This window comes from Diceros bicornis, chromosome 35, assembly GCF_020826845.1.
Source record: "Diceros bicornis minor isolate mBicDic1 chromosome 35, mDicBic1.mat.cur, whole genome shotgun sequence".
Lineage (NCBI taxonomy): Eukaryota > Metazoa > Chordata > Mammalia > Perissodactyla > Rhinocerotidae > Diceros > Diceros bicornis.
In genome coordinates this window covers 8,925,303-8,951,246 of record NC_080774.1, presented here as the reverse complement: position 1 = coordinate 8,951,246, position 25,944 = coordinate 8,925,303, and the positions used below count along the sequence as shown (strand labels likewise).

The window sequence follows — 25,944 nt, the reverse complement described above, 5'->3', positions numbered from 1 at the left end:
AGACAGAACAATCGTCTTAAAAAGCAAGTCGGGTCAAGTTACTTTTCTCCCTGTTGGCATCCATGAAATTGTTTCCTCTCCTCTGCCCCCTCACTCTGTTCCAGCCCCACTGACCTCCTCACTCTTCCTCTAACATGCCAGGCCCACTCCTGCTTTAGGCCTCCAAGCTTGCTGTTTCCTTTGCTTGGGACCCTCTCCCTCTAGATTTCTCCATGGCTCCCTCTTGCCCTCCTTCAGGTCTTTACTCATTTGTCACCTTTTCAGTGCAGCCTTCCTTGATCATGATTTAAAATGGCAGCCCCCACCCCAACACTCCCTCTTCTTTACCTTTTAAGCATCTTAAAAAAAAACACATATGGAAAATTTAATGCACAAAAGTTGAAAGAACAGCATAATGAACTCCCAGGGACCTGCCAGTTAGCTTCAGTTGATATCAACATTTTGCTAACTTTGTTTCATCTGCTCCCACTTCAAGGAATATTTTAAAGTAAATCCTAGACATTGTTTCTTCCATAAATACTTCAGTATATTTTATCACCTTCTATACTATTTGTATTACTTATTTGTTGTTTATCTCCCCTCATTGGAATGTCAGCTCTAAAAGAACATGGATTTTTGTTTGTTTTGTTCCCTGCTATATCCCCATGGTCTAGAATAATTTCTGGCACACAGTAGGTGCATAATAAACATATGTTGAATGAATGTACAGTGAAGCAGCTGAAAGGAGAGGAGAAACCAATTAACAATGAATGTCTCATTATAATGATTTATTATGTTCGTCTAGTGTTTCATGATTTATAAAGCATTTTTTATACCATCAATATCTTAACTCTTTTAATTAAATGAGCTATGTGATGAGGTCATTGACTCATGCTTCTTCTTCATCCATTATTGAATATTTGTTAACACCTACTATGTGCCAGGCACAGACCACAGAATGGTGTGCAAGACAGATAGGCCCTCTGTCTCGTTAGTTTCCAGTCATCCAGGTGGGTGTAGACCTGTCAGGAATGCAAAGAAGCGTCCCACTCACTCTGCCCCCTCGTGAGACAAGGTGTACAGAGATGAGAAAAGTTAATTAACAATCACAGATTTAAGTATGGTGAAGGAGAGGCATATAGGGCAATGAAGTCATTAGTTATCAAACGAATTGTCCAAACTATAATTCCCATTCAGAGAATCGAGGCATTAAAGGAGAGATGAATCACTTTTTAGGAGAAGGTATGGCAATTTCAACTAAAAATGTTTCTTTCTTTTTTTTTTTTTTGCTGAGGAAGACCAGCCCTGAGCTAAGATCTATTGCCAATCCTCCTCCTTTTTTTCCCCTTTTTCTCCCCAAAGCACCACTAGATAGTTGTATGTCATAGTTGCACATTCTTCTAGTTGCTGTATGTGGCATGCCGCCTCAGCATGGCCGGAGAAGCGGTGGGTTGGTGACTGCGCGGGATCCAAACCCAGGCCGCCAGTAGTGGAGTGCACGCACTTAACCGCTAAGCCACGGGGCCGGCCCCTAAAAATGTTTCTTGAATCTATGAATGTTGGTTTATTCCAGGATCAGTGGATATGTGACTTTACAGTAAGATGTCAATCCAGATATAAACCTAACTATATTTTGCAATTACAGTGTAGCTTGGAGAAGGTAAATTGGAGACTCATGAGTCACGTGGCTTAAAGATGTGTTTATTTTTTTAATGGTTTTATTGAGGTATATAAAATTCACCCATTTTGGGCCGGCCCCGTGGCTTAGCGGTTGAGTGCACGCGCTCCGCTGCTGGCGGCCCGGGTTCGGATCCCGGGCACCCGCCGACACGCTGCTTCTCTGGCCATGCTGAGGCCCTGTCCCACATACAGCAACTAGAAGGATGTGCAGCTATGACATACAACTATCTGCTGGGGCTTTGGGGGGAAAATACATAAATAAATAAAATCTTTAAAATTCACCCATTTAAGTGTACAATTCAATGATTTCTTAGTGAATTTAGAGTTGTGCAGCAATTACCACAATCCAGTTTTAGAACATTTCCATCTACCCTAAAAAGATCCCTCTTGCTCATTTGCAGTCACTCCCGCTTCCCACCCTCACCATCAAGCAACCACTAATCTTTTTGTTGCTATCAGTTTGTCTTTCCTGAATGTTTCATATAAATGGAGTCAGAGATTGTGATTTTTTTCCGTCTGTTTTTTTTCACCTAGCATTATTTTTAGCATAATAATTTTGAAATTCATCCATGTTATCAGAAGTTTGTTCTTTTTTTTATTTTTTGCTGAATAGAATTACACTGTATGGATATACCACATTTGGTTTATATAGTCATCAGCTGGTGAATATTTGAATTGTTTTCACTTTTTGGCTATTGTTAGATGTGGTTTTCATTAGGAAATATTTTGAATGTAGAAAAAAGTATGATAGCAAGCATTTATGTAGTTAGTGTTTACTCTGTGTCAGCCACTGTTCCAAGTGTGTTAGATACAGCGGTATACACAGCATGTTTGACACCCAGAGCAGGTCAATTTTTATACCTCCTTCCCCTTTTTCTTTCTTTCTTTCTTTTTTTTTTTAGTAAACTTTATTTTTTAGAGCAGTTTTAGGTTCAGAGCAAAATTGAGCAGAAGATGCAAAGAGTTCCCATAAACCCCCTGCCCCCGCACATGCACAGTCTCCCCCACTACCAACATCCCACACCAGTGTGATACATTTGTTACAACTGATGAACCTACACTGACACATCATTATCACCCAAGTCCATAGTTTCTGTTAGGTTCTCTCCGTGTTGTACATTCTATGCGTTTTGACAAATGTATGACATGTATCCACCATTATAGTATCATATAGAATAGTTCCACTGCCCTAAAAATCCTCTGTGCTCCGCTATTCCTCCCTCCCCTCTACCTCCTGGCAACCACTGACCTTTTTACTGTCTCCAGTTTCATCTTTTCCAGAATGTCAAATAGTTGAAATCATACGGTATGTAGCCTTTTCAGATTGGCTTCATTTCAGTTAGTAATATGCTAAGTTTCCTCCATGTCTTTTCATGGCTGTGCTCCAACGATTGACAAATCTGTTTATGCTGCCTATTGAAGATGAATATGCAAAGATGATCAGTTTTTTTTTTAAAGATTTTTATTTATTTATTTATTTATTTTCACCCAAAGCCCCAGTAGATTATTGTATGTCATAGCTGCACATCCTTCTAGTTGCTGTATGTGGGCCGCGGCCTCAGCATGGCTGGAGAAGCGGTGCGTCGGTGCGCCCCCAGATCCGAACCCAGGCTGCCAGTAGCGGAGCGCGTGCACTTAACCGCTAAGCCATGGGGCTGGCCCTAATCCGTTATCTTTTTGTACTGTAATATTTGTTTTATTTTTCATTAAAATTTTTACTGGCATCATTATTTAGATGAAGTTTAAGAAAATGATATTTTCGCTGTTTCTTTTCTGGCCATTATTATTAGTCATTTCATTTCAGGATTATTACCGAAAGTAGGTTTTTTGTAAAAGAGAGAGAGTGGTCAAGAGAATGAGAAAAAAAGCTACAGACAGAAAAAATATTTGTAAAACACATATCTGATAAAGGACTGTTATCCAAAATACGCAAAGAACACTTAAAACCCAACAGTAAGAACACCAACAACCGGATTGAAAAATGGGCAAAGGATCTAAACAGACACCTCACCAAAGAAGAGATACAGATGGCAAATAGGCCTATGAGAAGACGTTCAACGTCATATGTCATCACGGAATTGCAAATTAAAACAACACTACACACATATTAGGATGGCTAAAACTCAACCTAGCCTTTATTCACTCTGAGTTAGTGAGTCATTTCACAGGGTAAAAACATGTCTTTTTTGCACCCAAGGCGTCCCTCCAAAGGTGAAGCCTGACTCCCACAGGTACACACAATACCTGAGAGGAGGGGGCGTGGCACCTTCAGCCAGGTGCGCCAGAGCGACTTGAAAGCAGTTAGGACTGCCCCTGGCGCCTGATTAAAATATTTAATTCCAGCTGTTGGAGATTTTTCCCGCCCGCACCCTACTATACTTTTATTTATAACTGTCCATATATTTTTATTAACTTCTGGGAGACACAGATTCCTCTCAGACTCATTTCAATTGAGCATATATTCATACTGAGGTGCCTTTTGTCCTCAGCCCATTGTAAGCCCTCAGTAAAGTCTGCAGCTTAGAATGATGATGCAACTTTTGCTAACAGAACGAAACAAAAGCAAAAACAATAGTCCCGAAAACCAAATCATTCCACCTCACAGGGGGCTTGGGGGAAGAAGTTTTGTTTTTTTTCTTTTTTTTCTTCTTCTTCTATTCAGGCACTTCAGTAGTTGCCTATTTTCCTGGGGGCGGTGCCGCATGTGGGCCCGATGGACCCCGGCGAGGCCGCCATTTTGGAGTCTTCTCTGAGGAGCGTCTACCGGCTCTCCGCGCCGCTGCCGCCGCTGCCCTCGGCCTTGCCGGGCGGGATGAATGTGATAGACCACGTGCGAGACATGGCGGCCGCGGGGCTGCACTCCAACGTGCGGCTCCTCAGCAGCTTGTTACTTACCATGAGTAATAATAACCCGTGAGTGGAGGCGGGGAGCGGCCTGGGGCTGAGGAGACAGCGGCGCCGGCTTGGGAGCGGGGGCCGAGGGGGCCCGGGGAGTGGCGGGAAGGAGCGGCCGCGGGCCCCAGCTGAAGCTCCGGGGTCAGCCAGGGCCTCGTCGGGCGGAGCCGGCTCAGGAGCGCAAGTTGAGGTCGCCGGGTCCCCGCGTTGTGCCGGGCGCTGGGATGCGCTCCCTGCGGGGGATGTGGCGAGCGGCGGCTTGGAGAGACGGAAGGCGGAGGCTCCGAGGGCGACCCTGGCGAGGGTTTCCCGAGGCCCCTGTCGCCGGGCATAGCGACTGTCACATCGCTGGGCCGACTCTTCCCTTCCCGGCCCCTGGTTTTATACCTTCGTCCCCCACCCGAGATTGCTCTTTCTCCTTGAGTGTATCAGGAGAGTTCACTTTCTCCTCGGCAAACGGGGGGCTCCCTGGCTGGGTGGGAGTGGTGCCTTTCTAAGGACTCGCAGGGCCCCTTTTCTGTTTTTCGCGCTGCCGTCTATTGAGTCTTATGACGGAGGAAGCACAGGGCCGTGTGCAGCCTGGAGTGCCTGTCGCAGCCGTGCTTCAGTGTCTCCATTCTGTTTAAATTAAAGTTCCTTCCCATGGCTTAGAGGCCGAGCATCTTTCTCCCCGACTTCATCTCGTCTGCTCTGCTCGCTGTACTCCAGCCTCCCTGCCTCTTTCTCTTGCTGGAACGCACCGAGCTCGTTCTCAGCTCAGGGCTTTTGCATTGGCTCTTCTGCTTGGAGTCCTCCCCTCCGAGCTGCCTCCTCGTTCAGGTTTCAGCTCAGATATCCTTCCTCGAGAGCTCTTCTCTATCAGAATTGTCCCTTCCCCTCACTATGTATCCCTTTGCCCTGTTTTATTTTCTGCATCACTCTTTTTCTAATTGAGATGTAATCGATGTATAACATTGTTTGGATATTTGTGTGTATTGGGAAATGATTACCGCAATGTCTAGTTCACGTCCATCATCACACAGTTACAATTTTTTTTTTATTATGATGAGAGCTTTTAAAACATATATTCTGCGTGACTCGTAACACCTCATGAAGTCAGCACAGTGCCTGTGCAATAAGCATTCGTACGTTTTTTGAATGTGCTAAGGAAGTGCATACAACCTTAGGGAGGTGAAATACTGTTTCTGATTTCACACACATCTAGTAAGTGGAGGAGCCACGATGTCTGCATTTTGGTCCTTCTGACTTTAGAAAGTCTCTATTCTGACCCACCGCAGTTTACTGCCTCTCAGTGGCATTATAACTGAATCTCCTACCCAAGGTGGACCCATTGCATTTGGCTTGCTCTAGAAGCTGTCTAGGTTAGAAAGGAAAAGCCCCTCAAGTGCCTGCGATGCAGCCACTGCTCCCGATTTCATTTCCATTACTGTGCTTTTGGGCCTTGCTACTTGAGACCCGTCATTTTGCCACCATTCATTTAGTGTTGACAGTGAGGAGCCCTGGTCTCTGTCAGCCGTCTGTGTTTGTTCTGGAGTCTTTCACTTGGTTCTGAGTGATTTGTCAAGGCACACAGTTTCCACCATTGGAAATTTATACACCAGTTAGTCATTACTCTTAGTTCCGGAAGATGTTACAGGGTAGTTAGAAGCAGTTTGATCCTCGGACTAGACTTAGTTAGCCCATGCTTCTTCATAATAGGTTAAACTGGCGGTTTCCTAGCTTTAGGAGGCATTTAAATTCTGACCTTTATCATTAATATTTTAAATTAAATTGGCAATATACATGGTAAAAAAAATTCAAACAGTGCAAAAGGGGTATGCAGATAAGTGTCTGTCCCTGAGTTTTGACCCTCACCCCACCATTTCACTTCTCCAAAGGCAACAACTATTAACAGTTTCTTTTTTTTTTTTTTAAAGATTTTATTTATTTATTTTTCCCCCAAAGCCCCAGTAGATAGTTGTCTGTCATAGCTGTACATCCTTCTGGTTGCTGTATGTGGGATGCGGCCTCAGCATGGCCGGAGAAGCAGTGCGTCGGTGCGCGCCCGGGATCCGAACCCAGGCTGCCAGCAGCGGAGCGCGCGCACTTAACCTCTAAGCCACCGGGCTGACCCTATTAACAGTTTCTTATGTATCATTCCAGAGATGACTTATGCATGCATAAGTAGGCATGTATGTTACAATATATAAATATCTGAATGCTTTCTCTGAGTGTAGTAATATTTTCTATCCAATCTTATTTCTCACTAAGTACATAGAATCTCAGAGTTGGAAGAGATCTTAACTCTCTGGACTATACCTTTGTCCTTGACTTTCCTTTGTAACTTTATATCCCGTGTTTAGCCTACCTATCCTTTCTTTTTTTTAAGATAAAATTCACATACTGTCAAATTCACCCTTTTAGAAAATACATTTCTGTGGTTTTAAGTATATTCAGAGTTGTGCAGCCATTACCACTGTCTATTCCAAAACATTTTTATTACCCCAAAAAGAAAGCTGGTATCTGTTAGTAGTCACTCCCCAATTCTGCTTTCCCCAGGCCCTGGCAACTATAGTACCTGTTCTTGAATATCTTTCATTTGTTGAGAAATTAACTGTCTGCAGAGTTCTGTAACTCTGACTGTTTTTTCATTTTAAGCGGCTGTAGCTTTTACCTGTCAAAAACGTGTAAACTACTCAATTTGAGAAGAAGTGGGGGAGGGGTGGGTCAGAGATTAAAAATGGATTTTCCATTAAGAATAGTGGCCAGCTTCTAGGCAGTTATAACACTTGTGAACAATATTCAAGGTTAAAGAAAAAGTTGTGAAACGTATTGGTTCCTTACACTGTCCTTAAGCCCCTGAGACTCAAGGAGATAAATTTTCCTCTAGTGCAAGTACAGTTTACTTTTGTACATTAAAAAAAAGAAAAAAAAAACTTTCGTCAAACAAAGCTAATCTTTTTTTCTATCCCATTGGCTTATCCTATTCTATTCCTATACATTGGTATTTCAGTATTCCCATTTCTTCAGTATTTGAAGAGTTTTCAGTTCCCTCCAAACCTCTTTCTGTTCAGCACTTTCCTAAAAAGGATTCAAAGTGGTGTGGTTTCTGTTTTCTAGATTTTTCAAACCTTCTTTGGTAATATTAGTTAAGTCATTGTGATTGCTCTCCTTTGTCTATACTATCCTAAAAATTGATGTTAATATAAGAGAGTATGGATATATATCAGACTATTAAATTAAGAGGTCTTAGGTTAAAGAAGAGGAGGAAAAGATATATTACATTTCTCTTTGTATACTGTATTATTGAATTTGATTTAGAGATATCATTGCTTTTATAAATAAGGAAAAAAGCATATTAAAACAGAACAATTTAAGGCAGTTTCTTAAATGTGTTGACCATATTAGCATAGAATATGACTCTCAAGCGTCTCATTTTAGAGACTGTCCCTTAAGGTATGTTGACTTTTTTGTAAACTGTCATTACACAAGCTTTGTACTAGGCTTATATGGACTCTAAGGAGGGTGCTCTGTAAAATTTCAAAATAACCCATGTAGGGGATATGTTTTCTTTGTTTTCTAGTGAGTTATTCTCTCCATCTCAGAAGTACCAGCTTTTGGTATATCATGCAGATTCTCTCTTTCATGATAAGGAGTATCGGAATGCTGTGAGTAAGTATACCATGGCTTTACAGCAGAAGAAAGCCCTAAGTAAAACTTCAAAAGTGAGACCTTCAACTGGAAATTCTGTATCCACTCCACAAAGTCAGGTAATTGGAGATAGAAGTGTGAGGGAGACTGAAAGAATTTACAAGACTGCTCATTAGATATAGAAGATGGTAAAGTAAAAAGTAATTTTAGGGGCTGGCCCCATGACGTAGTGGTTAAGTGCACGAGCTCTGCTGCTCGTGGTCTGGGTTCGGATCACGGGCGTGCACTGATGCACCGCTTGTCAGGCCATGCTGTGGTGGTGTCCCACGTAAAGTGGAGGAAGATCGGCATGGATGTCAGCTCAGGGCTGATCTTCCTCACAAAAAAAAAAAAAAGTAATTTTAAAGGAGAGCTGACTGGAGAAATAAAGATGAAAAACTCCTTAGGGGCAGGAATGTATCCAACCAAACATTAAGGGCTAAAAGCAAAATTCACTCTATGGATGAATCTGAAAATGGAATTAAACATGAATTATCTGGGTTCTAAACAAGTCATGCATTGTTCCTCCCTTCTATACAAACAAAATTCGAAATCTAAAGTGTGTTTTGTTTTGTTTTTTTTAATTTTATTTATTTTTTCCCCCAAAGCCCCAGTAGATAGTTGTATGTCATAGCTGCACATCCTTCTAGTTGCTGTATGTGGGACTCGGCCTCAGCGTGGCCGGAGAAGCGGTGCGTCGGTGCGCACCCGGGATCTGAACCCGGGCCGCCAGCAGCGGAGCGCTCGCACTTAACCGCTAAGCCAGGGGGCCGGCCCTAAAGTGTTTTTATAATGTTAATGCAAGTACAACTTTTAAAATATAACTCAATTGGGGAAATTTATGGGAAATATTCTAAGAATTCCTGCCAATTTTGGTTGCTTGATAATTAGTTAAATAAATGAAGGGAAGAAATTATAATTTCAGCGTTTGACACAGTCATTTCATTGTTAGAAATTAACCCTAATATGGGCCGGCCCCGTGGCTTAGCGGTTAAGTGCGCGTGCTCCGCTGCTGGCGGCCCGGGTTCGGATCCTGGGTGCACACCGACGCACTGCTTCTCTGGCCACGCTGAGGCCGCGTCCCACATACAGCAACTAGAAGGATGTGCAGCTATGACATACAACTATCTACTGGGGCTTTGGGGGGGAAAATAAATAAATAAAATTATTTAAAAAAAAAAGAACCCTAATAGAAGACTCACAAAAGGTTTACGGGATATATAACTAAGGCTGCTTGTTGCAGCATTGTTTATAATAGAGAGAATCTAAAGCAAAAGTGTTCAGCAGTAGGGTCTAGGTAAATTATAATATAATATAGCTATAAGATGCAATATGATGAAACTATTGAAGAAGTGAAAAAAGAGGTGTATGTTCTTTCCAAATCATTGGAAAGAACTGTATAAGTAAAGAAAATAAGACTTGAAACTGTGTGTTTAATACTCTTTTTGTTTAAAAGGAATAGTTTATAGATACATAAATATATCCTGGTATATGCCTAAAATATATATGGATAATATGCATGAAAGACTGTGTGTGTGAAGGAAATAAATTTAACGGTAGAAAGCTTTAGGGAGAGGGGAACTTATACGTTTCAATTTGAACCTGTCTTTAAATTATACTTACAACTTATATTTAAAAGGAATGTCAGTAGAATGAACTGGGAGTGAATTATAAGTCATGTTTTTTCTGCTTTGTATTTTTCCAAATTAAAAAACAAGACAGGAATTAATGTAGTTGCTTTTTTTGTGTCTGTTTGTGAGGAAGATTAGCCCTGAGCTAATACCTGTTGCCAATCCTCCTCTTTTTTTTTTTGCTGAGGAAGACTGGCCCTGGGCTAATATCTGTGCCCATCTTCCTTTACTTTATATGGGACGCTGCCACAGCATGGCTTGATAAGCAGTGCATAGGTCTACGCCGTGGATCCAAACCCGTGGATCCAAACCCGTGAACCCTGGGTCGCAGAAGCAGAGCATGCAAACTTAACCCCTACACCCCTGGGCCGCCCCCTAGTTGGGTTTGTTTTTTTTTTTTTTTAAAGCTTATAGATCTTCATCTTGTTTTATTTCTCTTTATGTAAAACATTTGTTTTTTGTTATTCAAGAGCTGATTGCTAGGATTTTCTTTGTTTTTTTTGGGCACTGAATGGAAGTCATGTATAGCATGCACGTAGGATTACTCATAGAAGTAACTTTCTTTGAGCATTCAATATGCCAAGCACCATGCTAAACCATTCATATGAATTAAATACATTTAATCTTTATGGAATTTAAAAAAAATTGACATATAATTCATGTCATAAAATTCACAATTCAGTGGGTTTTAGTATATTCACAAAATTTTGCAACTATCACCGCTATCTGATTCCAGAACCTTTTCATCACCCTAGAAAAACCCAGTGCCTGTTATCTCCCCAACACCTGGGAATCACTACCCCTTCTGTCTGTATGGATTTACCTGTTCTGGACATTTCATATGAATGCAGTCATACAATATGTAGCCTTTTGTGTCTGGCTTCTTTTTCTTAGCGTAATATTTTCAATGTTGAGCCATGTTATAATATGAATCAGTTCATCATTCCTTTTTATTGTTAAATAATATTGCATTGTTTGGCTGTGCCATATTTTATCTGTTCATTAGTTGATGAACATTTGGGTTTCCACTTTTTATCTATTATTAATAATACTGCTATGAATGTTTGTGTGTAGATTTTTGTGTGGACATATGTTTTCAGTTCTCTTGGCTGTATATGTAGGAGCAGAATTGCTGGGTCATACGGTAACTCTCTGTTTAACGTTTTGAAGGACTGCCATACTGTTGAAGTAATATTTTGAAGAGATGTTTTCATTGCCTCTTAGTGTCTTCCATCTGAAATAGAAGTGAAATACAGAATGGCTGAATGTTATACAATGCTAAAACAAGATAAAGATGCCATTGCTATACTTGATGGGATCCCTTCAAGACAAAGAACTCCCAAAGTAAGTTGAATTAACAGTTTGTTACATATTTTTCTCCTCTCCAGTTCCTCCAACCCTCTTCCTCTGTGTTTTCTCTGTGCATTAGGGAGTCCATCTGAACATTTTACTCTTGACTTTATTTATTTATTTATTTTTTGAGGAAGATCAGCCCTGAGCTAACATGCATGCCAATCCTCCTCTTTTTGCTGAGGAAGACTGGCCCTGAGCTAACATCTATTGCCAATCCTCCTCCTTTTGTTTTTCCCTTTTTGTCCCCAAAGCCCCAGTAGATAGTTGTATGTCATAGTTGCTCATCCTTCTAGTTGCTGTATGTGGGACGCCGCCTCAGCATGGCCGGACAAGTGGTGCGTCAGTGCACGCCCAGGATCCGAACCCGGGCCGCCAGCAGCGGAGCGCGCACACTTAACCGCTAAGCCAAGGGGCCGGCCCCCTTACTCTTGACTTTAATTCTCACTTTGTTCCCCTGTTAATGGAGTGAGGGTTCAGAGAGATAGAAGAGTGACTTTCTTATGAGACCCTGAATGTTCAGCTATTGAAAATGGTAGCTGGAGAATACCACAAGTGCTTATTGTATTTCTTACTTTAGGAAATACTGATTTGCAATAACATTTCCATGTGGCAACAATACTTTTTTAGAACCTCATTTTTTGCATTCTGTAGGTATGCTCATTTGATAAGGTGAATGGTTTTATTAATCTCTTGTTTTTAAAATCAAGACTATAAGATTTTTTTGTACTTATTTGTGTATTTGTGTGTGGGATATGTTTTTATTTTTGATTTGGCAACATATTGTAGTGAATAGAACACCTTCAACTGAAATCAAAAGATCTGGTGTCTTGTCTGAGTTTGGGGCATAAAATGTGTGTGCAGCGTGAACTTGGGCAGTTACCAATGTGAGCTTTAACTTTTTTTTCTTATTTATAAAATGAGGATAATAATACTTTCTCTACTTACTTTTGGAAAAACTAAGTTCAGGCATGTAAGAATACTTTGAAAAGTACTGTTCTGTAAGTATTATTATATTGGCCATCTTTGATTACAGTTTTTTCCAAGTCTGGTGTAGAACAGCAATGAGAATCCTCGTTTTTAGGATTGAATTCACAACAGTAGTTAGTATTCTAATTTATACTCTCGTGTCACCCGCCTTCCTCACTTCACTGAAAAACTGTTCTGTGCAACTTGTGCTTAACAATTAGGAGGTTTATATGTAAGATGTCTGTGTACATCCTCTTGCCCTTAAAAGAAGAGGAATCTAAGCAGGAGGGACCTGGTGTATTTAGTTAGTATTTTTTCACCCAACTGTTGCTGAGTTTTAAGAGTAACAATCAGACTTGATGGGAATGTCTTTAAGCATCTCTTCATGTTGAGGATTTATTTACCATTTTTTGAGTTTTTAAAATTAAGCTATTTCCCCAGTATGTTTTAAGGTGATGACTGCTATTAAGAGCATTTGGAAGCATATTATAGACTAACCTGTCTCATAATAAGCTTGGATGCTGTATACTAAATTGTGTTCTGGTACCCTATGAAAGTCTTACCCCAAGATTAATTTTTTTGCATATATGAACAGTGTCTTCCTTTTGGAAGATTTTTGATTATAAACTTGGAATGATTTCTATTCCTTATCTTATTGGAAATGTACTATAATTTCCTCCTTAATGACTTGAGAGAGTTTGGAGACTTTTTTTTTTGATGAGGAAGATTGGCCCTGAGCTAACATCTATTGCCAATCGTCCTCTGTTTGCTTGAGGAAGGTTGTTATTGAGCTAACATCTGTACCAGTCTTCCTCTACTTTGTATGTGGGGCGCCACCACAGCATGGCTTGACGAGCGTGGTGTAGGTCCACGCCCAGGATCCAAACCTGCGAATCCCGGGCTGCCGGAGTGGAACGAGAGAACTTAACCACTGCGCCACTGGGCTGGCCCGTGGAGACATTTTTTGAAAATGAGTAATGGCAAAGAAGCTCAGCTTTTGTGATATCCAACACTTTGGTGTTTACAGCCATCATTTTAAGAGGGAGTAGGGGAGTCCATATTTGTTAGGTGTACATATCCTTCATTCTGTACAGCTGTTGAATCCAGGAGCAAAGAAAGATATGTGCCTCAAACATAAACCTATAATATTTACAGTTTTTCTTTCTTGTCCGTTAGGGAGTTAACTGGCTTCTCAGTCTGTGTAAAGGACAAGGAAGTGAGTCAAAATACGTCTAAATGAACGTCTGTTAATGTATGGTAAACACCGCCACACGTTCCTTCACATTTTAAAGGAAAATTCCAGTGTGAGATTATTAGATCTTGGTAAATCTTCAACTTTTAAGAGTAAACATACCAACATACAATTTCTCACTCAGTTTTTAGAAAATGATGACTGCTTGTGTTTATAACTGGTGGAATGTGGCTTTCTGATGTTCCCAAGTAAGGATCTGTTTTAAAAGAATGGACTTTCCCACTAGGTAGTAGTCAGAACTCCTTCTTTCAAAGTGACAGGTAGTTTAACGGGAATTTTAATATTTGTTGAGGCAGATGGTCCGTCAGTCGTAGTTTGTTAATAACAAGCAGTGAAGAAAGGATCTTAAATTTAACCTTTTACTCTTCAAGTATTGACACCAATACTGGAGTTTTCCTTTAAGTACTTTCTTTTGCATTTTCAACATAGCCTAAAATGGGAAATCTGAAGCCCAATAAAAAATAGTCTGATTTGTAGTATTTCATTATTTCATTGTTTTAATTATGGATTAATGCCATACTAGATTGTTTTATATACTGTAAGTCCATAATTGGAGCAGATGTTTTTCATCTTCAGAGCTACTCTTTTGAGTAAATATCTGGCACACTAAGCTACAGATAATTGAAGAGATTGGGGATTGGCTTTTTTTCTTTTGTGCCTTCATGTTGACTGCTTCCTTAGGTTAATGATCTGGCAAACACTGTGTGTTTAAGATCTGTTAATTTTAAATTGGAATATTGTGTTTTTCTCTTTGTAATATTAAGGCCATTTATCCCTTCCCTGTAATTTCCACATTCTTTGGAACTTTTAGGTTTTCTCAAATTTTCCCTGTTGCGTTTTTAGGAAAAGTTATTTTAACAGAGCTTTACTGAGTTACATATTTGAACTGTGCTAAAAATGCATTCACTGAATTTAAATAGTGTAGCTACTCTCTGGATCATTGTCACCTCTAGAAGTCAGTCAGAGTGTGATTTTGGTAGCACTACTTTGATGAGTCAGACAGTACCTATGGGTCAAAGCTTTAAGCATTAGAAAGGCTAGAGTGTAGCTGCTAGACTAATTGTCAGAGAGAAGCCAAGTATGTTACTTGTGTATTTGTCATTTCCTTTTTGGGGAACATTCATCTCATCTTTCTTAACTAGCTATGTTAAGAATGCCTCACTTTCTTATGCCTTGATATTAATTGCATTTAAAATATGTAAACTTGAGCACTTCTAGGATAGTTTACCTTCTGTCTTAAGATCAAGAAAGAATCAATGTAATTAGAATTCTGTAACATTTCTCAAATGAACGTTAACTCCCATTTCCAGAGGTAGCATCTTGGTCCAGATATTACTGGACCTTTTGGTTGGGTGAGTGAGAGGAATTTGACTTTCCTCTTAGAAATGGGAGGACATAGGAAAAGCGAAGGTAGTAATTTCCTCTTTGATTTGAAGAATGGGGTTGGTCTTTATTTCCACAGAACTATGGGCAGGTTTTTCAGTAAAAGGTAGAATAGTAGCTGGTAATAAAAATCAGGACTTACTGATGGTGAGATATTTTCTTTGCAATATATTCTTATCTTACTGTCTTTTGTTTTTGTTTATTACAGATAAATATGATGCTGGCAAACCTGTACAAGAAGGCTGGTCAGGAGCGCCCTTCAGTCACCAGCTATAAGGAAGTGCTGAGGCAGTGCCCGTTAGCCCTCGATGCCATTCTAGGTACAGATCATTCTCTGCCTATTTTCATAGAGTGTTGACTCTCTAAGATAATAGTTCCTAATCTTGGCTGTACGTTAGAGTAGCTTTATTTTTTAAAAGTTGCCTGTGCCTCACCTACAGAGAGTGACTCAATAGATTACTGTTGTCCTGTATTCTTTCACTGATCAAGAAGTATTAAATTATGGTCATTCTGTCAGTAGGGAAAAGGCTGCCTTGTAGCTTAGGGAAATGATAGCCTGTTCTTGCATTGTGAAAGAGGAGTGCTATGCCTCACCTTCTTTCTCCTGCTTTCTGTTGGATTAGGTTTGCTCTCCCTTTCTGTAAAAGGTGCAGAGGTGGCATCGATGACAATGAACGTGATCCAGACTGTGCCTAACTTGGATTGGCTCTCTGTGTGGATCAAAGCGTATGCTTTTGTGCACACTGGTGACAACTCAAGAGCAATCAATACCATCTGGTGAGAGCCACAGAGTTAATTAATTGTTCTTGAGGCCCTTTTCTTGTATGGAGGTTTGATGTATCTAAATTAGCAAAACAGAAAAATGAGATGCTTATCTCTTGATGTTGCAGCCAGTTGTCCGTAGGTATTGTTTTAGTGTACTGAATGGTCCCAAAATCTAATAATCTCTGCTGAGGACCTGTTAAATATAAACTTGGACCAATTTCAGCTCTGTACTTGGAAAAGTAGTAACCCTTGCAAAGCAGACTGCCTTAGTGTGTCATGCTTGAACTTGGAAGAACATCTTTTTGGATGCCCCAGAAGCATAGTTTATTGCAGCATCTGACCTGGGTTGCTTCCTTAGGACTGGGATTTTCTTTCTAGTCAGGTCAAGTCCAAGGACAAGAGACTGGGGTTTCTGTTATGCACAGTCATTTGGTTGAGTAATAAGTAGCTGTCATTTGTGAATGACCGTATAGTCACTGTATTTAACACCATATAGTGTATGTTGTCCTCTGAAAAATTGTAACCAGAAAGTTGTTTGTAGGTAATGAGAGAGATTGCTGCTTTATTCTGTATATTTGCTATCCTAGCCTATATAAGTTTTTTTTAATCATAAGCTCAGAATAAGAAAATCTAGTTAATGTACACAGTTTGTTTTAAATGTTTTTTACTATGAAAAATTTCATACATACATGAAAGAAAATAGTACCTATATGCCCATCACCCAGATTCAACAACTAAGAATTTGTAATCGATTCTAAGGTTTAATGTTTAATATCTTAAAGTTCACTGGAGAAAAAGTCCTTATTGCGAGATAACGTGGACCTACTGGGAAGCTTAGCAGATCTGTACTTCAGAGCTGGAGACAATAAAAACTCTGTCCTCAAGTTTGAACAGGCACAGATGTTGGATCCTTATCTGATAAAAGGTAGGTAATTCTTGGGGCAGGGTAGAAGTGGCTGTAGAGAGGCGGATTAGAATATAGGGAGAAAATGTAGCATGACCTTCTGATACCATTTTTCACAGAAATATTTTGTAAAATTTATTACAGTAGCCTTTTACCTTTTTTTAGGTCCTGACATATGTCTCTAACACTTGGGTAATTCCATTTTAAGTAGTTGTTTTTGCTTGAATTCAAGTGTCATCTTCCCACAGATCATTATTTGGCTTTTTTTCTTTTGGGAGGGAGTCATAGCCCCTCCTTATGATTTATAAATTTATGATGTGCCTGATTAGAATTTGGATGGCATTCCCAGAACCATAATATCCTTTTAGGGAATTTAGCTTTACTGTGTCCTTAGTATAAAAAGGAGTAACTAAACAGATACTAAGAAAAGGATGAGGTGATTAAAGGAAATAATTAGGAGTGAACAGTAAAAAAAATAATTGATCTGAAAGAGGATTGTAGCTGACAGGGTAAGCCACAGGGACTTCCAAAAAGGATGGCTGTTGAGTGACTGGCAGTGAGTGAAGGGTGCGTGCTTAGGAACAGTAGCGGTAAATAAGGTCAGCTAGATAGGCCCAAGTCTGCTTGTAAAGGCCCAAAAAAGGCCATCAGAAAAATATGGCCTTGTGACAATAAACAGTCTTGTAGATTCTTAAGCACGAGAATGACGGAGTGGGGAGATGAGGAAACAGATGCAGAAAGATGATTTCATTTGCCCAGGGTCTCCCTCCTGCCCAGTGCTTATTTTTCTTCTCTAAGCTGCCCATGCCCATGATGAAAATGGTGTTTTAGAAATACTAGTCTAGCAGTGGTTGGCAGCTTGGAGTTGGGAGCTCAGACCCGAGTCCAGGGGCCAGCAGGGAATGTTGCAGTAATCTTGGCTTGAGAGGCATTTTCCTGGGAATCTGAAAGGATAGCAAGGATTGGAGATAAGAGATGGGTGACAGCGAGCGTGGAGTCCTTTTTATAGAACATGAGTGAGAATAAATTGGAGAGGGCTGATCTTAAATGAACTGGACTCCAGAAAGAACTAGATGCTTTTTCTGGAGTAGGCTAACTTTTTCTGAGACTAACTGGCATACTAAGTATCCTAACTGTGCCTAGGCCTCTTGGAAGAGAGTACTTATTTCATGCCTTTTTTGGACTTTATCTGGTAATGAGTTAGGATAGCTGTATATCACGCCACAGGATGTAGGGACAAACAGTTCCTGAAAATAACAGACTTTCAAATTGTGAGGTAGGTCCTTCTACTCCTTTGTGTTTTTAAAATTTTTGGATGTGTTTTATCTTTTTAATAGTCATTTTGTAGGAAACTGGGCATGCTGGTGGGAGGAGCCCATGATTGTGGAGAGGGCTCAGACCCTAGAGGAGCTGGGGCCTCAGTATGGGCTCTGGTGATGGTGCCGCTCCTTTCTAAAGGATCCTTGCTGCTTTGTTTAAAGAGCTTCTTCCTTTCTAGGAATGGATGTATATGGCTACCTCCTGGCACGAGAAGGACGGCTGGAGGATGTGGAGAACCTTGGTTGCCGCCTTTTCAATATTTCTGATCAGCATGCAGAACCCTGGGTGGTCTCTGGGTACGTTTATGTATTCTCTTTTCTCCCTAGTTTTCAGTAGATTCTTTAGGAAGTTGTGGTTTCTCCTGAATAGAATATAGGTTGAAAGCACATGTCTGAGAGATAATCAGACTTGGATTTAAATCATGGTCTGTCTGTGACTTTGGATGCATTATTTAGTCTCTGAGTTTGTTTTCTCACTTGGAAAATGAGGATAATGCTACTGCTTCATGGGTTAGGTATTAACTGAGATAGTGAATGTGTTATGCTCAGCACTGGACCTGCTTTCAGGAAGCCGTCAGTGAACGGGCTAGGAGCTGCTGCTTTGTTACTGACCTGGCTTTACAAACTCTCTGAATGGCTCGCATCTGATAACATATCCAGATGATCAAGTTCTTTTCCATAATTTTGCCCTCCCATGTCAAGATTTCCCCCTTAAAAATAAATTTTTAGTAGATTTTTGTTCTGTTTTTTCACTGATATCTTAGGTTAAAGCTATAAATGTGGTTTGTAATAAGGATCATGTAGAGGGCCTTCTTTTTGATTTTTGGATCAAGTTTCTTTGTAGTCTTAGTTAACTTCTGTTTTTTTTTTTCCTCCAGGTGTCATAGCTTCTATAGCAAACGCTACTCTCGGGCCCTCTATTTAGGAGCCAAGGCCATTCAGCTGAACAGTAATAGTGTTCAAGCTTTGCTACTTAAGGGAGCAGCACTTAGAAACATGGGCAGAGTCCAAGAAGCAATAATCCACTTTCGGGAGGCTATACGACTTGCGCCTTGTCGCTTAGATTGTTATGAAGGTAAGATTAAAAACATAGATGAATAGTGTGAATCTGTAGGTGTGGTGATAGCACTCAGGTGGAAGGTTTTGTTAGACCAGCAATTCCCTAACTTTGTTGTACATTAGAGTCCCCTGGGGGATCTTTAAAAAATCCTGATGCCAGGTCACTCCAGTACTATTTAAATCGGAATATTTGGGATTGGTAGATAGGCATCAGTATTCTTTGAAGATCTCAGGTAATGCCAATGTGCAGACAAGTTTGGGAACCACCACTGCATTAGTCATTTTAAATTCATTAAGGGCTTTTACAGGACTTTTCACCCTATACTTCCAGAATCCATTTTCCTCTTTCTTTTTTTCTGTTTTTTGATGAGGGAGTAGTTGGCGTAGTTTTTTTGTTTCTCAAACATTGCCCATTCATTAATGTGAATTTCTCTGTGCTAGATTGCTTGATTATGTCTTTATTCTTTTTCACAGTTGTCTTACTTTGGGTCAGAAATATTACTCACAGAGAAACTTCATATCCATATGACAGTATTGGTTGTGGGAACCAGTCAGTTCATTGTAACTTTCAGAGTAGGCACAATCATGGTCAACTTTGTTTTATGTACTTTTTTTGTGTGTGTGTGTGTGTGAGGAAGATCAGCCCTGAGCTAATATCCATGCCAATACTCCTCTTTTTTTTTTTTTTTTTTTTTTTTTGCTGAGGAAGACCGGCCCTGAGCTAACATCTATTGCCAATCCTCCTCCTTTTTTTCCCTTTTTCTCCCCAAAGCCCCAGTAGATAGTTGTATGTCATAGTCGCACATCCTTCTTAGTTGCTGTATGTGGGACGCCGCCTCAGCATGGCCCGACAAGCGATGCATTGGTGCGCGCCCGGGATCCGAACCTGGACGGCCAGTAGCGGAGCGTGTGCACTTAACCACTAAGCCACGGGGCCGGCCCCTGTTATGTACTATTTAAAGTTCATGTGAACTGACCCTAGGAGTTCAAAGGAGCAGTGCCAGCTCCAGCAACATTTGGTGACTCAGTCACAGACGTTAAAATAGATCTTAGAAGATGCAGTTCCTCCAAATCGTATTTTTATAAGAAATGAACAATAAGTCCAGAAGTCTAGGAGTGATTTGCTCTTAACAGAAGATGAGTTCAAATATGAGAAATAAAATTTGTAAGTTGAGGTAAAGAAGAAATCTGCTTAGGTAGTCAGAGAGCTACCTAAGTTGTGGATTTGTTTTTAAAGAAACTCTGCCAAACCAAGCTTTTGGTTTTAGGTTAAGTTCTTGATCCTGAAACTGTAATTTTCCAAGCCTTCCAGCTGCTTTTATCACGCTAATTCCTTTCTACTGCGTGCCTGTTTTACAAGAGCCCAGGAATGTATTTGTATAACTCCACTACCACGATGCTTGGACACAGATGGTTCGAGTTGTTGGGGGCAGAAGATAACGTTCCCCAATTGGCCAGAGGCTTCACAGGCTGCCTTCACTCAGGCTACTATTTGGAGATTTGGATGAGGGTGACTCTGGTTGTGTTCTATGGTGCTTCTTGCAGCCTCCAGCTGAACTTCCTTTGCTGTTGGAGGCCCTGAATTAGTGAAGTGCATTCTTTACATTTCCTTCTGAAGTTCCAATGCGGCTTTAACAGGGAAGTAAAACTATTCAATAAGTAGTTGCAAACAACCATATTCTGAATCCAACACATTACCCTTAGGAGTTAGGTAATTTTTGGTTAAGTAACCATAGTGTGTGGTAGAATGTGCACAAATGTTATAAATGCTTAGGGTGGAGGAGTATGCAGAGAAAATCTGCCAGGGATTGTGTGGGTTTGGGGTTTAAGCTGTTTTTCTGTTTTGATGAGTGCTTGTGCCAAAAAGTACTTCCTCTGTTCTCCTTGACTTCTTGGCATGAAGAGTTGAGAATTGACTCTACTTGAAGTATCCCCATAGGGCATCTTGCCCTGGGTATGAAAAGAGGCAGGAGCTGCCAATCTTGGTATATCCGGTCTGTCTGATTAAATACTTTCCATCTGGTTTAGGGAAGCCCTCAGCAAATGCCTTTTGAGATAACTTTAATGTTTCAAATGAGAAAGCCTTCCTTTCTCCTTAGGTTGCACCCTAGGTCTTTTAGTTTGTAGAACTGGCCATTCACTTTGGACTGTAGGAGCTCTCCCCCTTAAGCCTAGGACTAATGGTGACTGAACACAGCCAGAAATTAACAGCTTGTTAAGAGGCAGCAAAACCTTGGGTTGTGTTGGAAACATCCTCTCACTGTTTCAAATAATGATTAGTGTCACGTTTGTTCCTCTAGCGTTCAGCTGGGCTGCCTACATGCTTTGGTTTACTTAGGCCTGTTGGTTTTTTTGCTAAACTGAAGGTGCCTTTGCAGTGCAGGCTTTTTCCACATCCATTAAGTGCTCTGGGGAAGCGCACTTCTTAGTTATTCCGTTGATATACCCTCCAGTCTAATCTTACCGTCAGAGTTTTCCCCTGGCCTGCCCTTTATCTGAAACTTTGAAGGTTTGCAATTTGGAAGGCTGTCAGAGTGGAGGCAAGGTTTTGAATGGCAATGTGGTTGAACTTGCTGTATTTTATTTTTTCAGGTCTCATCGAATGTTACTTAACCTCCAACAGTATTCGTGAAGCAATGGTTATGGCTAACAACGTTTACAAAACTCTAGGAGCAAATGCACAGACCCTTACCCTTTTAGCCACCGTTTGTCTTGAAGACCCAGTGACACAGGAGAAAGCCAAAACTTTATTAGATAAAGCCCTGACCCAAAGGCCGGATTATATTAAGGCTGTGGTGAAAAAAGCAGAACTACTTAGTAAGTGTATCTTATTTACTTCCCTGTTCATTGTTAACTGTATAAAACCTGATCTCAGTTGGAGCCCCCAGTCCCAGCTGGTTACAGGTGACCAGACAGCTGTGTGCCTTTTACAGTAGGTCTGAGCCCACGTGAATTGGTTTATATTTAGCACAACCAAATATAACTGGCTTAGACCTTCTTGGATTGGCAGTGACTGACTTTTGTGGAGTGGGTCAAACGAGCTTGATCCAGTTTTAGTTGCCCTGAACTAGTTTGGGCCTAATATAATCAATTTTAGCCAGTTTGAACTGTTTTGACCCATCTGGATTCTCTTATGACTTCTCTTTTAACCTTGGTTTTTTTAAGTCTTGATGTATGATGAACTACTGGGTTTGTGGTAATTTGGCAAATAAAATGCATCTTGGTTTTTATTTGAACTTGAGTACATTTTAAAAAATCAGAACTCAAACTGCAGATATTCTAATGGAATAAGAATTCAGATTTGATTGTTCTCACTTCCTGCCACACCACTGTTCTCTTGAGGACATCTACAAATAGATTGCCAGATTGTGACCATTGTTGTGGTTTTGTGTATATGACTTGAGATAGGAATATATTTTCAAAATGTTGCATAAGTAGGAAAATGAGGATCTTTTTCTTTTCAGGCAGAGAACAGAAATATGAAGATGGAATTGCTTTACTAAGGAATGCACTAGCTAATCAGAGTGACTGTGTCCTGCATCGGATCCTAGGAGATTTCCTTGTAGCTGTCAATGAGTATCAGGAAGCAATGGACCAGTATAGTATAGCACTAAGGTAGGCACTTAGCCTCCTGTTGGGGGAAGGTCAATGAGGGATAGAGGAGGCAGGGAACTATGTAACAGGAATTCTGGAAACATACACACTTTGTGCCCACAGTTGAAAACAGAGTAATGATAGTAATGGTAGAAGAGTTATTTGTGAATTCATGATGTCTAAAAATTTTTTCTTAAAGTATATTAACAACATTAAAGAACTGTTTCACTCATCACCAGCCCACACCACTATAACATCTGTTTTCATTTGTGTAGATCATCTTCCTGGCCTTGCCCACACATATACATATTTTTATAGGGTTATACGTAGTATATATTTTATATTCTTTTTCATATCAAAGTATTGTAAGTACTTTCCCATGTTTCTACCTACTGTAGTAGTTAAGAACTTAAGCTCTGAAGTTTGAATACTACCTTCACCATATGTTATCTTGGGCAAGTTACTAACAGATTTCCTTGTCTATATCTACCTTATTAGGTATTAAGTAATTAAATGAGGATTAAATGATTATTCCGTGTAAAGCTCTTAGCACTGTGCCTGGTACATAGTAAATACTAAATAAATAGTGGTATTCTTACCGCTTAATACAGAAGTGATTTCTTTGAGGGTTGTCTCTGTGTCTGTAAGGTTATGGTGAAGGCCTATGTTTAATCGAGTCTGATCACATCCATTTACTTGTTCAGCACTTGAACACCACTCTTATGCTCGGCATCTCAGTAACCACTGGGGATGCTGTGATTCCGGGAGCTCTTAGTCTCAGACGTGCAGACTGATTGATACCACGTGCCAAGTGCTTTCATAGCAGTCTCTAGAAGGCAAGGTGGGAGTCCAGAGGGTGGGGAGCTCTGCATGTGGGTGAGAGCTGTATGGAAGGTTTGAGAGAAGAGAGGATGTTACAGATCAGTCAGTCTACAGTTATACAAGTAGGAGCAGGACTCCAACATGGGTTTTATCTGCTTTTCATAAGCCCAGAAGCAAGTGAGAAAATAAGATAGCAGGCTTAGATTAGAGGTGGGATTTGCTAGATTGGATACCTGCTGGCCTAGGTGATGGTCACCAAAGGCAAGAGGAAAGATGGCTTAGGAGCCAAGAAAATAGATATTCTGGAGCCTCTGAACTTTGAGGGTTTTGGCACGTGTAATGACTTAGCTGCTACACTCAAATGCCCGCGTAGGGATAGCTTTGGGTCCTGGGGTCTAACCTAGGAGTTGACAAATCTGTTCCATGGTAAGCCTGATGATTTTGATTGACTACTGAAATGCTGATATGTTTAATTATACCGTAAGAACGTGAACAACTTTACTCACAGAAAAATAACTATTTTTTGTAACCCTGTAGCTTAAAAACCCAATACTGTTAAGAAATTTGGATTTTTCTGTTAATGGTTGTTTGCTACTTTTTCATTTGTGTTATCTAGTATCTTCCTCTAGCAGATTGCTGGAGGTAATAAGCGTGAAAAGGTTTAAGAAATCCATGGAGAAAAACTCAAATTGAGAATTCTAAAAATTAGGACAAGACGCCTTTTTTCACTTCTAGTGGTGAACTCCCTCGATCTCGCCTGTGGAACCGGAGTTGTTGGAGAGGCCAGGCGTTAGCAGTTTCTCTGTGACTGGGTAGTCATTTCACTGCCGCACCAGGGAGATGACGCATCAGCCAGCAAGAAGCAAGGCAGAGATTCAGGCCTCTCCTTTGTTTTGTTGTCCCCTAGTTTGGACCCCAATGACCAGAAGTCTCTAGAGGGGATGCAGAAGATGGAGAAGGAGGAGAGTCCCACGGATGCCACTCAGGAGGAGGATGTGGACGACATGGAAGGGAGTGGGGAAGAAGGGGACCTGGAGGGCAGCGACAGTGAGGCGGCCCAGTGGGCTGACCAGGAGCAGTGGTTCGGCATGCAGTGAGGCAGGTGGCAGCTCCGTGGCCACACTGGCCTGCCCTGCTCTGAGCACTTCCGTGGACTGAAGGAACCCGTAGGAGCCTGCTCTCTGGGAGGACAATGATTCAGCATGTGATTGCAGCAGGGGTCTCTGCCCCGTTGCTCTGTATTTCTAGTAGTGACTTCATTTCTAAAACCGGCCTGACCAACCTTCCATATATCTCCATCCTCCCTTGCTCCAGCCAGGGAGGACTGAGTGAGCACTCTGGGAGGCCCACAGATGTGCCAGGGCTTCTGGGACAGAGTGCTTTTTATATAACTAATTTCTAAATCTGAAAACTTGAGGAATAGACAGTGTTTTGTCTGTGACGTTATGGATGGATTTAAAGGAGTGACCTGTCACCCACAGCCAGAGTGACATCTCCCAAGTCAGACGGCAGCATGGGCTGGCCCTTTCAGAGAGGGTTTCCTTTCCCAGAAATCATCGTCCTGGGCTGTCCAAACTTCCCTAGTAACCTTACTTCCTTCTGCAATGTTAGTAATGCCTTAAGCTGACGGTTGCTATTTTGCAGAACAATTTTCCTACTTGCTAATCTGGTAACTTGTCTGTGAGCCTGGGCTGGGCCTCAGAAACGGGTGTGACTTAGAGCATGAACAGAGGTGCACTTGGGGTGATTAACTAATAAAACTGTTTTTTGTACAGTAATGGTGTTGGGTTGATCAGAATGGAAACCCTTTGTAGGTTTTTAGTTTTTTTTGGTCTCTTATTCACAATTCATTGATTCAGCCCCAGAATTTATTTGCCATGAATAAACTCCCTTTCTTCCCAAAGTGTTGGGAGCCGGGAGGATTGGGAACCTAAGGTAACACTGAGCTATCCGTTTGCTTTTTCAGTTGTTAGATTCCCCTGGACAAGAGTCTTTAGCCAGATCTTAGACTCTTTTTGCCAGGCTTTGTCAGGTGTTGAGGTCTGGTTTCGCATTCTGTTGTTGGGTCAGCAGGGGGCTCATTCCCTGGGCTCTGGTGCTGGGAGACTTCACCCACCCCTTCCCCTTGTTTCTTAAGATGCCATGCCTTTGAGTGTATAGTTAACTTGGAGGTGAAGGTGAGGGGGATGGCACAGGTAACCCCAAATTCTCATTGAAATAAAATTAGGGGCCAGCCCAGTGGCGTAGCAGTTAAGTGCACGTACTCGGCTTCGGCGGCCCGGGGTTCAGATCCCGGGCGCGCACCGCTTGTCAAGCCATGCTGTGGCGGCGTCCTATATAAAGTAGAGGAAGATAGAGCAGTTTAGGAGCTTCACGTCTGATAACTGCCATGTAAAATAGGCGAAAAGTTGCTGTGAGTGTCTTCCAGTATGAGAGCCAAAGCCTGAGCAGCATCTTTTGATTGAGCAGTTTCTAAAGAGCCCAGCAGGCAGTTGGGGTCATGCCAGGTGAACGTGTGGCCCAGAGAAGACACTGCTCATTGACGTTACTCCTCGCTCTGGGATGCAGTCTCATGTCCTGCCTTAGCTCACCCTAAGCAGCCTTTACCAGGCAGTGCATTGGGAGAAAAGGCGAAATCTCTGCCATTTTCCTGACTTGGAGAGGAAGCCCAGC

At 41.2% G+C, this 25,944-nt stretch overlaps 1 protein-coding gene across 3 annotated transcripts; it reads left to right on the top strand.

Moving 5' to 3' along the window:
- Positions 1-4,403: 4,403 nt before the first annotated feature.
- Positions 4,404-25,045, top strand: ANAPC7 (anaphase promoting complex subunit 7). Of its 3 annotated transcripts, none has more exons than XM_058531397.1 (11): positions 4,404-4,572; positions 8,117-8,303; positions 11,079-11,198; positions 15,017-15,128; positions 15,432-15,585; positions 16,356-16,498; positions 17,976-18,093; positions 18,675-18,871; positions 21,448-21,672; positions 22,320-22,470; positions 24,179-25,045. In XM_058531397.1, the coding sequence occupies exons 1-11, from the start codon at positions 4,472-4,474 to the stop codon at positions 24,366-24,368; spliced, it is 1,698 nt and encodes a 565-aa protein (XP_058387380.1). In that variant the 5' UTR covers positions 4,404-4,471; the 3' UTR covers positions 24,369-25,045. The 3 variants fall into 3 exon arrangements, with proteins under 3 accessions (XP_058387380.1, XP_058387381.1, XP_058387382.1); XM_058531398.1 differs by lacking the exon at positions 24,179-25,045 and adding an exon at positions 24,007-24,172 and having other exon boundaries at positions 4,408-4,572; XM_058531399.1 differs by lacking the exon at positions 24,179-25,045 and adding an exon at positions 23,888-24,000 and having other exon boundaries at positions 4,408-4,572.
- The last annotated feature ends 899 nt before the right edge of the window (positions 25,046-25,944 follow it).